The 14,791-nt window shown below is 37.0% G+C and overlaps 1 protein-coding gene across 3 annotated transcripts in view; it reads right to left on the minus strand.

The window, feature by feature from the left end:
• SHROOM2 (shroom family member 2) overlaps positions 1 to 14,791 on the minus strand; it is a 131,090-nt gene that overhangs the window by 20,581 nt on the left and 95,718 nt on the right. For 2 of the 3 annotated variants that reach the window (XM_087967047.1, XM_026666907.2), the window contains exon 5: positions 12,669 to 12,769. In XM_087967047.1, the coding sequence (XP_087823173.1) occupies positions 12,669 to 12,769 (101 nt within the window). Of the gene's footprint in view, positions 1 to 37; positions 116 to 12,668; positions 12,770 to 14,791 lie in introns of all 3 variants that reach the window. The other variant, XM_087967048.1, reaches the window with a different exon arrangement.

The following is a 14,791-nucleotide window of genomic DNA, read 5'->3' on the forward strand; positions in this document are numbered from 1 at the left end:
AAAGTATGTTGTAAGAATTAACCCCAAGTAGAAATACCTCTGAATCTCAGAAAGAAGACAGCTTTGCTCATTAATTAGAGGAGGCTGGAGAGATACTGTAAGTTTAGGAAAGAAGCTGAAACAGAGAAGCAGGACACTTAGGAATCTACTTGTAGCAGAGCTACTTACCAAACAAGAGCAATAAATTAGACATTTTCTAAAGTTAGTAAAGACAGAGGTTAAAAAACTAGGTCTATGGAGTTTACTTATTTTTTTGAAATATTCTATAAAGCCATTGTTTCATTGTTTCTTGCCAGCTACATAAAAATTATTTAGATACAGTAGAACCTTGGGTCGCAATCGTAATCTGTTCCAGGACTATGGTCACAACCTATTTGAAGCACGACCATCTGCGCATGTGCAGACAAAAAAAATGGCACCGAAGGGGAAATAGCTGCAGCAGGGAAAATTGCAGTGGCTGTGTCTAGTCACTACCTGAAGATGTGTTCGTGACCAGAAACAAAACTGCCAAAAATTCTGGTCATCACCAGATTTGGTTGCGAACAGAAGCATTCACGACCCGAAGTACCACTGTATTTACCCTAATAGAGTTAGAAACATTGACATGTGAAAATAAGGCACCAAGAGCAATGTCAAAGTGAAACAACAGTTATAAATGTTGAATTGTGATTGTGGTTTGTTTATGGAGTGCATATGTAACTTGTTTAGCATGTTTGTGAACAATGCATTTTTGTTGATCACAAGAATGCCACAAAAGGAAAGATAGCAAAATGAAAGCAGGATTATTGAGGAATCAGTTTGTTAAATGCATTTCAGAAAGCCTCTGCAGATTTCAATCAAAAGGCTAGGAAGGATGATAAGCAACAAAATTTGGGAAGTATGTTGTGACTTTTTTCCCAGGAAGACAGTTTAAAATAAAAACAGTTGATTGTAGATTTGCTGATATAAAATGCATATGACTGTTCAAACAGATTTGAGTGAATGATCTGAGGAACATTTTGTGCAAATATGGAGTTTAAATTTGATTGTTGAATGCATAAAAGATATATAGGTAGTTCTTATTTAACAACCACAATGGTTAAGTAAAACTATGATGTGCTTATGATCTTATTTCAGTTTTCTTTTACAAACCTCTAAGATCATAAATGCAAAGATAAATTATAAAGTTTAATTTTCATTAAATAAGGCAGTTGTTAAACAAGGACCATCAAGGACAATAACAAATGCATGAGAATGGAATATGTAACAAATGGGTCAACATTAACAGGAGTATTTTAACAATGGGTGAAGTCTTCTTGGTTCTTACTATATTTATGGATAGAGGCAAAAACAATGCTTGTATTGACATTAGACATTAGGTGTTCCACATGGATAAAGGAGGGAATAATGTCAAGTTATGTCTAAAAAGGAAGGGCTAAATTGTGTCCCTGGTCGTCACTGAAGATAGGAAATGATGAAGAAACGTTAAAGTATCAATGTTGGTAGAAAGATAATGGTTAGTTTATCACAAGGAATTAATGTTTCTTTAAAGAGACCAAATGACTATGTAGAAAGCTATCCTGCAAGGCTTTTCTTTTTAAATAAGGAACCAAGAGTTTGCTATGTTAATGCAAACATAATTGTAAATTGAATGTAATGGGAATAGAGAGTTTAAGAAGTGAATGTGGTAAAACAGGAAAAAAAGTAAAAAATGAATTGGCATGAGAATGGACCAAATACAAATATGAATGACCAGTATGGAAAAAAAAGATCACATAGGATCAAACTCAAAAATAAATATATGATGCAAGGAAGAATACTTCAAAAATGTGGAGGGATGAAAAAGAAAATTAAAATTACAAATTGGAGAGATAGTGTAATACTGAAAAAGAAAAACCACGTTCTGCATCTTGGCATACAAATCTGAGAAGGACCAATAGGGCAACTGTTCAAAAGACATCATGATATGCTTGAACGCCCATAATCTTCAATACTATCTTTCAAAACATCTTTCAATTTCTATTGCAATTATCAAATCAGCAAAATGCTTACAATCATGCTGAGGTTCAAATGATCTTACGATTTTTGCTTCATTTCAAGAGATACTGTTCAGGAGACGTAGCAACAGGAATCTTTTTAAAAGTATTTAACAATGCCAATTATTAGTACAGACAGGGTTATAAAAAATGGACTCTCCATTCAACAAGGAGCTTATGAACATTACAAATGGTGATTTTTCATGCAACACATGCTGATCATATTACCCCAAAAAGACAGCTTACTGTTCAAAAACGACAAAAGAAAGCTTCAAGCACCAGAAGCACCCAGAGGCAAAACCTGTAAAGTGTTACAGCAATATTAACTTTCAACAAGTTCACTGTGAAGGATTTACAAACACAGTTTAGAAATGTAATTCAATGTGACTTAGGTCATTTTCCTCTCACAAACAGCACAAAACACAGACAGACACACAGTCACAATCTAGCTCCTAAAAATAATGAATTTTAATTAAAAAATAAACACACCCATTCTGGAAAACTTATGCCTACAAACTTCGTATAAGTTGAAAAATCATTTGGCATTTTAAAATCTCAATCTATGATAGGAGAGTCATGGCATATGTCTATGCTTAATCCATTTTTTTTTTGGCAGTACAGCTATATATCTATGCTGTCTTACATTCCAACAGTTATTTCACTTATTTTCTTAGAGTGCAGAACATACATTGAAGCAATTTAATGATCCCTATAAAATAAATGAAAGGACTTGGCTTACTACAAAACCAGATCTCCCAATCTTTTATTTTATGCTCATTAACAAAATTAGCAGTATAGACTGCATGATAAAAATGTGGCTTTTATGATCTTTGCACAGAAGTTGAAGCTGGCAAGGCCCAGATGAAACTATGATTTAAAAAAAAAAAATCAAATACCCAGTTTCAAGACTGGGAACACACTGTCCAAATTTCCATTTATTCAAAAAGATGATAAAAAAGCCCTTGAAAAGACCCATATTTAGAGTTTGATGCCCATATTTCACAAGAGGCAGATCTGTATATAACATACATGAGTTCTGTCTTGCCTACACTGAAGCAACTTCAGTGAGTTTTTCCCTAAGCAAGTTTATGAATATAGTGATAGGTTCTTTTAATAAAGTTAAGTGGCTGTAGTGAAAGTAAAGCTAGATTTGAGTATTCCCAGGGAAATATTACACTTTGCCCTGTTTTCCCGCCCTCTGACTAGTTCATCAGTGTCCAATAGTATGTCTTTTTGATGTTTTGGGAACTTCTTGGATATTTGGCACCTCTCAACTCAGTTTAACATTTGGTTCCCACTACAGGTCTGGAAAGTTTTGGTTTATAATCAAAGCTTGCATGAGATTCAATACTTTTTCCCAAGGGAAAATGGTACTTTTTGAGTTTATACATGTTTGCTATTATCACACTTATGTTAATTCTTATATTTAGTCCGAAATATAAATCTGTGGATCACAGAAAAGTGCATTGTCAAGGAATTCTTAAAAATTGAGTTTAAATAAAAATAAATATTTAAAGAGGTAGGAGCCCGGGAAGTTAGCTGGAAAGGACATTGCCAAGAGCCCCAAAAACTTGTATAGCTGCTTCCAGGACAATAGTAATACAAAAGACAATACAAATAGCCCCCCCCCCCCTTTTTTTTTTTGCTGGACAGCATATTTGCTTTGAAGTCTACTTTTAGCTAAGTGGGAACAGATGTATGGATTATGCAGACTATAACTATCATATTCTTGTGTGGGCAAATGTGATAGGATTGTTCTTCAATTCATTCAGAACAAAAGAGAAGGTAATCAACTTTAAAATAATTACATCCAGAGCTCAATAAACAGATCCAAAATACTTGCTTGTATCTTCTCCTTTTTGGAGACCAAATATTCAACAGTATTTACGGAATATGACAAACTTTAATATCATTTTAGAAAAATAAACACAGAAGAAATTGTATAATCAATAGCTGCTGAATTAGGATTTAAAATGTAGACAAGGAAAAGCAGAAAAATGAACAAGTTGATATTAAATACACTATCTTATAAAAATAAAGACTAATGAAGTGAACAGGGGAATAAACCAAGAAATAGTCTAAACTGCCAAATTCTGTTAGATGAAATAAAGTTGGGATTTAAAAAATCTATTTAAACAGTTTTCTACCTCTTCTGCTTTTGCAGTATACTATAAAATTTTAAGGTAGATTTATTTTAATGTTCATTAAACAAACTCAAGATTTTCAAATTTTCAAATACTTTCACACAATCCTATAAATAGTTTACATTTTTGATCCATGCAATACCAGTCATTGTTCTGATAGGCACATGTACATTTTTCTCCCTCCACATTCCTGCATCGCAGAAATATATTTAATACCAGTTTGATATTGTTTAAATGTGAAAATATACAATGCAACTGTCAGATGCTGTAACGTTCAACCCCGAGACAAATGTCTACCGAGGGGACTGAGCAAAAGATGACAAGCCACGAAAGTGACTTGGAGGAAACTGGAGCCTGTGGGAGTGCCCCAACAAAACCTCATCATCCCAAGGATAGAGCTGAACACCTGGGAGATGAGAGCATCGGCGAGGAAACTCTGAAACCCAGGTGGTTGCTTACCCTGGGAATAAAGGAGGAAGAGTGGGAGGACAGGGTTTCAGGCATGACATTCACGAGGGGAACCCTCAGAGACAGGCAATGAGAACAGCGCACCAGCTGGGACAAGGAAGACCTCTGAGGGGAACCAGAAGCCCAGGAGGACATGGTGGATCAAGCCCAGAGACTGAATGTGTTTGGGAACCACTGAGCCCAAGAGGTCCTCCCTCAGATAGCCACCCCTGGCCATCCCAGACCAAGCAGGGGATGGGGTGGCTGCTCAGGATGTCACGGCAGTGGGACCAATGTCCTCCCTGGACCAGCACCAGCCCAGGCAATGCAACCCATCGTAGCGCCAGCGGCGCAGCCTTCTAAACTACTGTGGGCTGCCCTCCGAGGCACGGAGCACTGAGACCACCAGCTCTCAGCTTGAATGGGAGGGGACCCAAAGGAATTGGGGTTCTTCTTTGCCCAGGTGTGGAATTTCATGCAAGAGTATGGGTCAGATCTGGCCACTGCTGTGGTCCAGATCAGACACATAACCATGGCCCTAGAAGGCACTGCAGCAGAGTGGATGGTCTCCCTATACAATGGTGATGCTCCAGAACTTCAACCAATTCATGATGGTCCTATGGAAGACCTGCTGGCATAGTGGAAGGTGCACACCACATAAAAGCCATCAACCAGGGCCAGAGAGCAGTGCCTGCCTACAATCAAGAACACTGAATTAGCATGCTGGCTAGTTGACTGGCCTGAAGACATCCTGATACAAGATGAGCTTAATAACAATGTGTACAACACCTGCATCTCATGGGAAGCCCCCCCGCACTCTACACCAGTGGTACCTGTTAGCTGAGGAGATGGAACTTGACCTGGCTGTGTCTCACAGCCACAATGCCCGCGGATGGTGCCCTTCCTCCTCCTTAGAGAATAAGGATACCCTGAGAGCACCTGGGTACAACCACAGCTATAAACATTGACACATAAGCTGCTTCAAATGTCAAGACTTCCGGTGGTGAGGTCACAGTGGAGCGGAGCAGGAGAGCGATCTCTGCAATCCTGTATCTGAATTTTTGTGCTTGGAAGCTCTCAAGAGGCATCATGAAGCTTGAAGAGACACATGAATTAGAAGGGGAAGCCTAGGAGCAGAGTGGAGGAAAGCAACCTCCCACTGCGACGAGGGAAAGCCCTTTGAATCTGGCACGAAAGAAACCCGATATCTACGGCGGGTCCGAAGCTGTGACAGCCAGCTGCTATCAGGAAGCAGTAAAGTGGATCAACGCAAGACATCAGAAGAAGAACGGCAGACTGGGACAGTTTTTGAAAGGTGAGAGAAGAGAGCCCTGTGAAAGACTTTGACAAAGGAAGCCTCCAGAGAGAGTGAATACAGCGGCTAATTGGCGGGGGATAGCGGAGCAAAAGGGAGAGGAGGAAACAGAACAGTTTGACAGCTGAGAGAGAGCACCACAGAAGAAAAGATCGAGACTGTGAATAAAAACTTAAAATTTCTATGATTTGGACTGATTATTAGCAGAACAGAAAAGAGACATTAGACAGAACAATTGGAACTTTAATGGAGAACTGTAGTTGAACAGAGAGTGGAATCATTTTGATAGAAAGCTGTGACTGTGCAATTTGAGAGTGAAAATGACTAAGTAGTTAAAGAGGACTGAGGAAACAGGAAATGAGGAAAGTAATTTGATGGTGTGCAGAAGAAAGGGAAAAGAAGAAGGAAGGAAGGAAGAAGAAAGCTGAATAATTCCCAAGTATTAAATCAAAAGTGTATATTGAAAAAAAAATCCAAAGCAATATATATGTTGGACTCGGAGAAGGTTAATGCAGTGCTAGAGTGGGTCTCCCCTTGCACAAGGAAGCAACTTCAGAGCTTCCTGTGATTTGTGGACTTTTACCAGCAATTTATTCCTTTTTTTGCATAAATTGCCCTACTTATTATGAACATATTAAAGACAAAAGGGGAGGGAAAGCCCAAACCTAGTCAACCTTTGAAGTGGACTATGGAATGTCAGATAGTGTTTGAAAAATTTAAGTGGCTGTTTGCAGCAGAGCCCATGCTAAGACACTTTTGTCATCCAAGCAGATGCTAGAGACGTGGCTGTAAGGCTGTATTACTACAGGAGAACCCCCAGGGAATACTTCAACCGTGTGTCTATATCTAAAAAAAACTGATATAGAACATAGGTGGTCTGGAATTATACCTCAAATGCTAAATTAATTATCAACAAGACAATTAATCTGATCTCTTGCCATTTGAGGAGGGGGCATATAATAACTCAGTACACAGCAGCACTGGGTTGACTCCCTTTAAGGTAGCCTTGGGTCAGGACTTTGTAGCAATCCCCAAACTACCCCTGGAGAAACCCCAAAGTTGATGGAATGAATACAACAATTGCAAAACACTTGTCTGGTAGCCTGCAGAACTTTCGAAGCAGCACAGGAAGCATACAAGTGGCAAGCTGATAAAATGTGTGCCCAGCCAAAAGAGTTTTAAGTGGGCGACCGAGTATACCCTTCCACCAAATACATAAGTCCGCTCAATAATCCAGGAACGTAAGCCCTAAACACATAGATCCATTCTCTATCAGCAAAATTATAAACCCAATCACTGTGCAACTAAGAACTGTCAAAAAGCTGGAAAAGAATCCATCCTGTTTTTCACTGCAATCTATTAAAGCTAGAAGTCATCTCCCCACTTCGCCCTCCTCCTCCCATGCCACCCATTCCCATTTTTATAGAAGGAAAGCAACACTTTGAAGTAAAAGAAATTTTGGACTCTCACAAACACAAGAGCAAAGTACAGTACTTAACTGCGTGGAAACATTTCCCTGCCTCATAATCCGAATGGGTTGATGGATGTCACATTTGGGCTGCCAAACACCTACGTTCCTTCCATCAGAAATACACCAACAAACCCCAAATGTCTAATCCCACTTGACTGCTCATTTAAGTTTTCCTATTTTTCTTACCCTGGACTAATGCCTCTGAAAAGGGGGGCCAAATGTCAGGTGCCTATCTCCACTTTCTTTGAAGCTTGCTAGCAACTTCCATAACAGGATGAAGGGGGTATTTGGGAGGGGAAGAGTGCCAGAGATGTGAAAGAATGCTGTGAGAATTGGGAGAGTATGGACACTAACAGGAACCAGAGTTGCCAAAGCCGAGTCATCTTCCTGCCTTCAAAGAAAAGAATTTACAGCAGCGCCTGAGGCACCAGGTTCCCAAAACATTGGAATAGCATTTGACTGAACTGCTCTCAGGAAGGGGAGATCTTGGACATTGGGGATTGTTTTCAATATATGATTTTCATGTGTGTTTTTTCCAGCTTGCCTCATTTGTGCTGCACCCTAGTAAAAGTACAGCGAAGGATTTGGGAAGCAATCAGATGGATAGTCGCTCACCTTTATTCAAGATGGCTAGATATTTCAATCAAATAACAACTCCCAAATTCAGAAGGGCCCTGCATTCTGGCAAGATTGGATGCCCTTCCAGCAGCAACATAATAGGTTTATGTTCAAATCCCAATACTTCCAATAGAGAATCTCAGATACTATTTACTAAGACAGGATTGGAAAACCTTCACTTTTCAACCAAATTTCAAGTGACAGCTGCAAGCACGATCTTACCTTTTCCCCTGCTATAAAGAAAAATCAAGTTGACAATTAGAAAAGGAAAGATCCTACCTGCATTAGAGCTCCACCACTGGGAACTGTTGTCTACATTACTAACTACTGTAATTAAAGCTAAATGCAGCCCTTGATGGATAAATAGCCAAAGTCTTGCCTTAAGACTTTGGGAACTGGCAGAGCAGATGGGCATACACTAGATAATCAGTAGCTGGATTCAATGTAATACTGCTTCATATTACTAATGCTACTTATAGCTTGCTTATTCGTAACTTTCAATGGTCTCTTCAAGGGTGTAAATCTGCACTGCACAATACATTTCAAACTGGGTACAGATGGGAGAGTCAGCTGGCCACAGCATTGTGAGAGCTATAGGGGAAATTAGAAGTAACAATGTAATGACCGGACAAATGAATGATCTGACTCAGCAGGTTGAGCCTGCATTCTGGGATAAGAACAGTATTAAAAATCCAAGCATTGTGTGTTATGTTGTCTTTCTCATGGAAATAGCAGTGAAATTGAGCAAATGCCATGGGATGTAGTGTAGTAGAAGCAGATAATAAAGAATATTTGTTTTGCTCAACTGGAAACCTGTTTGTTCTACACAGTTACAGGGCAATCCATGCAGGGGATCTGGTAGATAACATTGGAAGTATCTCCCACCTCCAAGTGATCTTTACAATGCATAATTTGTCCTCATATGGTAGCTCTGGGAACTGCGCAATGCCCACTTGCAGATCTCAAAAGATGAGTTCTACTGCCCCCAAAATGTTTTTGATGTATGGATTTCCAGAGGGAAAACTGCAGATTACAGGAACCAGCACTACTCAGGTGACCCTGAGGACACAGATAAACCTCCTAGTGCTTCAACAACCCTCTAAAAGGATGCAGATTACCAGCTGTCTGCAAGGAATATAAATCCTTCTATTCCCCACTGCCCTGTCAGAGCTGAAGAACATTCTTGGATGAGAAGTGAAACGTCTTCAAAAGAAAAAGCAAGAAAGTCCAGTTGCCTCTTGAAAAAGCACCTTTGGGACAACCATGACCTGGATGACTCAGAATCTCTACAGACTTTTTCTTCCTTTGCATTCTGCGCCAGCATCCTGTAATAAATACTTGTGGGTACCTATTATGCTTGAAGGAAGGTACCTTCTCTTCAGTTGTTTAGCTTGCTGGGTGCTAGTGACACAACTCTTGTGTCAGAACACTATAGGAGTCTTTCAGTGCATTAATTTTGATGACAAATGTGTCGTCCACGTAGCGGCACCAAAGTGTAGACCTGTAGTTTGAAATGCAGACTGTTCTAGTTCGCACAAGATAATTTCTGCAATAACACCTGATATTGGGATCCCATCGGTGTCCGTTTTATTTGCTCATGCCCCTTTGAATGTGAAGAAAGTATTGGAGTAGCTTCATGATTTGTGTCCTGGTTAGTTATTCTGATCTGTGTTTTATTCTATTTTTTTTAAACCTATTACTTCATATGCTAGTTTGGGGGTGGGGAGGATGGATGTAAATAGGGCTACTACATCAAAGGAGACCATGATCTCATCAAGGAGCCACATACAAAGACTGTATTGTGATCCAAAGAGAGAAACAGGGAAAATGTGTCAATGAAAAATAATTACTGTACTGCAATATTTTATTTTATTTTTAAAATGTAATTTGTATAGAGTACCCATGTATTCTTAACTGTCTTTATTGTCACATTTAACATTATAAATATTTCTACAGAAAATATTTATTCACTTACAACTATCCATTTATTGACCAAAGATACAATGCAGTGAAAAAAAAGTATTTAAAACTGTTCTTCATGCTTGCAACCATCACAGCCTCCCTATGGTCACATGATAAAAATTAGACTGCTTGGCAATTGGCATGTGTTTACAATAGTTACAGTGTTCTGGGGTCATGTGAATGTCATTTGTGACTTTCTCAGTGCCTTTTCAACAAGCAAAGTCAATGTGGGAAGCTGGTTTTACTTAATGGCTGTGTGGTTCACTGAACAACTTGCAGTGATCTGCTTTACAACCATGGCAAAAAATGTTGTAAACTGGTTACAGCTCACTTAACAACTGCCTTGCTTCGCAATGGAAATTCTGGTCCCAGTTGTGATCATAAATCAAGGACTACCTGTATTTATGGAATATTAAAAATAACAAAATATTCTTCTACAAAGCTGATTTGTTCTAATGCTTTTTGTGCTTAGATTTGGCATTACTATGTTTTTTAATTGTACAGGAAAGGAAAACTTTCAACTTTTATAATGTGTCTAAGGGTACAAGTTCCTAGATAACAAATAATGCTAATAAAAAGCACGTGACAACAATTATATACATACTGATTCCTCCAGAAGAATCCTGGAATACTTAGTAAAGGAGTTTATAAAGACTCTTTTAGTTTTGATTATCAACAAAACATGTCATGCTTTATATATAAATCATCCTCTAATATTGTTGAACTACTATTCTCAGCAATCCCAGTTAGCATGGCCATTTATTAAGAATTTGTGTTTTCTTACAGGTTATTGTGATTGTTCATTGCTAGCATTCTAATATTAGAATGAATTGTAAATCTATCAAAAATAGAAAAATAAACTTTTTATATTATGACTGTGTGTCATTGGTACTGCATGTATCACACAACACCTAACACTCCTACCCAAATTGGCTTCTTCCTAGTTGAAACTTTAAAAGCAGCATAATTCAACAGTACTGTAAACCAGGGATTCTCAATCCGCAGTCCGTTGCCTGGTGCGGGTTGAGGGAAATTCAAAAAGAAAGCAATGTTTCTAATCCTGAATGGTTAGGAACAATTCAATTATTAAATTATTAATTAAATAATTAAACATAAAGAGTTTTTAAGAAGCAGGATTCCATCTGGGTCGGTCACTGTGACTAGAGGTTTTGTCTTCCAAGCTTCGGGACTGGTGTTGGAGCCCATCTTCAGGGAACTTCTGTCTAGCAGTGTTCTGTGTGTGTATGATGCCTGTAGTATGTGTCTTTTTAGATGCTGCTTGGGGTGTGTTGATGGCTTGCCTTTAAGTCCTTGGCTATCTTTGGCTTGTGCTGCCCAGTCCTCACCTTCTAAGTAAATCAGCATTCCTGTGATGAGGAGCCTGTTTCCCAGGCTTCAATCACTTTTTAAGAGGATACACCATATGGTTCAAAGTCCTCCAGAAAGGTGTGTGTGTGTGTGTATGTGTATATATATTGTAGCAAATTAACCATATACAACTATGAAAGATTGAACTTATGATTTATTCTAAAATCATTTCTAAAACAGTTAAAACTTTGTTTTCCAGCAGAGCTCTACAAGCGTGCTGGTAACAATAACAGCAATAACATCTACAACACAGCAGTAGTTGGGAGTCCGCAATTCAGTTGTGAGACATTTAAATAAATACTTATTAAATAACTGCTTCTCTCCCACTTACAATGCTATACAGCATTTGCATCATGCTCACATCTTAAAAAAACTTCCTTATGCCTATTGATTATGAAGTAAAGCACTACTATAATACATGTAAAAGAGATGCCAGTGAGATGTTTATTTTACAATAAATATACAACTGCATGAATGAAAGGAGGGTACTACTTTCATTCATGCAGTTGTATATTTATTGTAAAACAGTGGAGCCTTCAATTATGTTTCTCTCCTTGTAATTTGGCCATCCATTTTCAGAATCTTTCACTGTTTGTTGTCTTGTTTGTCAATTGTGATTATTAAGCTTTACAAAAGTAATGTGGTACACAGTAAGATGCTAGCACTATTCAAATAAACAGAATACTTGGTGGCAAGTTCAAACATACAGAAGCTTCATTTGTCTGAATAAATCTCAGCCATGTTGCTTTGTGCAACCCTATTTTTTTCTTTCTCCTTCTCTGGCAGGCCACAAGGAGAAGATTGAAAGTTTCACTTCGGTTTTTAGAGAGCAGAAATTTAACATACTATTAAAACACAAACACAATTCTCTGGTTTAAAATAGCTTTCGTACTAAGCAACAGGAACAACAATTTTGAAATACATTATTACATAAAAGTGGGCTCCTCAGAAAATCTAAATACTTTTATCAAGGACCATTGATTTCCAAAATGTGCTTAATTTCTCCATAAAAATAGATTTGAATGATTATTTTTGACAGAAATTATTCAGCTTAATTTTAGTAAGAAAAACAATTTGCTTATTTAAGATATCAAATATTTTAAATATTTTCTCTACTAGTAACAACACAATTATTTAAATATTTCTATAACATCAAAATAGAATATATATACTTAATTTTCAACATTTATTTTCTTTTAGAAGCATATTTTACAAATTAAGGAATATAAAAATAGATTCAACAGCTTCTGTTCTTCCCAGAAAATATCTGACTAAGTATTTTCTGCAATATATGCTATTAAGACGTCAAGAAAAATCCCCTTGTTTACCTCAAATTGCAGCTGCTTTCATCTGATTTTGCAACGGAGGAAATAAGCTTTTCATCTTTCCTGGATTTTTCAGTATGCCTCTTTGCTTCTGTTGATGTTTCCTGAAAACACAGTTTTATAATATGGTAACACAACAAATCATCAAGTTTCAGTTTCCTTAAACATATTATTACACACCCCTTCATTTGTGGATTTGCCTGAAGTCCACAAAGTATCCCGCCTTCTGCTGATTTAGCTCAAACCAAATGTAACATCTTAGTTTCACAAACTTTTTATTCAAGTTACTAATTCATCCCAACCAGTTAAAAGGAAGAACTATAATCATTTGCAATTCTGTTTGGGAAAAACTTAAATAAGGACACTGAAAAACTATTGATTATGGTGCTGTATTTAATATGCAACATAAACAAGATTTTTTTACAAAAGAGTAAAGCTTTAACATAGTTATTTGTACCTGTGAAATTATATCTATCTATCTATCTATCTATCTATCTATCTATCTATCTATCTATCTATCTATCTATCTATCATTTCTCCAATGAATTCTTTCCTCTTCAGATATTTTCAATTTCAAGTTCCATATTTTCTCTGACAGCATAAAGAATAGCTGGGGATTATGAAAATTGAAATGTTAATACACCTGGAAGCATTAGATTGAAGATGATTGATATAATCTCTAGAGCAAGGGTGTCCAGCTTTGGCAACTTTAAGATTTGTGGATTTCAACTCCCAGAATTTCTCAGCCAGCATGGGAGTTGAGGTCCAGAAGTCTTAAAGTTGCCAAGGTTGAACACTCCCTGCTGTACACTCAGGATCTAAACTATAGCTTTGATACCTTGACAATCTAATATATTGACAAAATAAACTGAAATGGCACCCATTTGTGTATAATTTACTGCAGGGCATAGTCAGAAGAAAAAGTATTCATCTCTTTTTACCTGTGGCTTCCAGCTAATATAGATTTCTCATACTTTTACAAGTACTGAAAATGAAATCTCCCTTCAAATAAGTAGAAAACAACTAATAGCAAGTTGAAACAGCATTAAACAATAACTGATCACGCAATATATGGCTGTAAACATAAGGAAATATGTGTTGAAGAAGATCCAAGCTCCATCCATTACAATGTGGTTTATTGAGAATTTCCTTTACAATAAATTTCCTTTACAATTTCCTTTACTCATAGCATAGTAGGCTCATTTGTAGGGTCATTTCCAATGTGATAGACTATGCCATTAGAATGTCCTTTTTCCATGTACATATTGTTTACAATAAATGTACAAAAAGCTCACATAAAAAACAGCACTTGTTTATTGATAAATTGCAAAGCAACTTTTGCAATGTGAATCTACAGTCATGTTAAAACAGTAGCACAATGCCAAGGGATTACTAAATGCTTTTTTATTATATCCCCCATGATCAATTTATAATAATTTGCAGTAGGCATCAACTTCTTCATATATTATAAATCTGCTTTAAAATTTTATTTATAGAACAATGATAACATTCCAGATGGCCAATAACTGTTGCAATGAATATTTAGCTTATCTTAAACTTTACACATAATTGTTTCTTCATTGTTATCTAATCTTTAATTCTCTATTCCACATCCATATCCATCCATATGATCACATATTAATGTGTCATCTGATAAGGGGTTCATGTATTTAATAATGTGCAATTCCATACTTATTTTAAATGGGAATACTAATATATAAACATGGCATTTTTAAATGGAACAATATAGTTATATTAGACTTAACCTCTTCTGGCTCCCAACATGACTCTCAGATAATCCATAAAGCTCCTCACAACTGAGTTGGGAAAATTCCCCTCCCTATTTTTGTATATTGGTGACATATATGGAATTGGTACCATATATGGAGATAGAATCCCTTGTAGATTACAGAGATTTCAGGAATTAACCCAACATTTAAATGAATGTTTCAGGTTGTATATTTTCAATGTTTTTTTAAAGTAACAAAATAATAAACTCCCCTCTTAATTAAGAAACAATGTCAAGTCTAGAGATTGGGCTGAATTATGGAAAAAATAACAGTGGATGGAAGAAATGAATGATGTAGAAATGCTAAAGGCTAAGTATGTACAGAATGTAAGAGAAA

The sequence above is a fragment of the Notechis scutatus genome, chromosome 5 (genome assembly GCF_049901735.1).
Source record: "Notechis scutatus isolate UNSWTSFEM ecotype Mainland chromosome 5, rNotScu1.2, whole genome shotgun sequence".
NCBI classification, from domain to species: Eukaryota; Metazoa; Chordata; class Lepidosauria; order Squamata; family Elapidae; genus Notechis; species Notechis scutatus.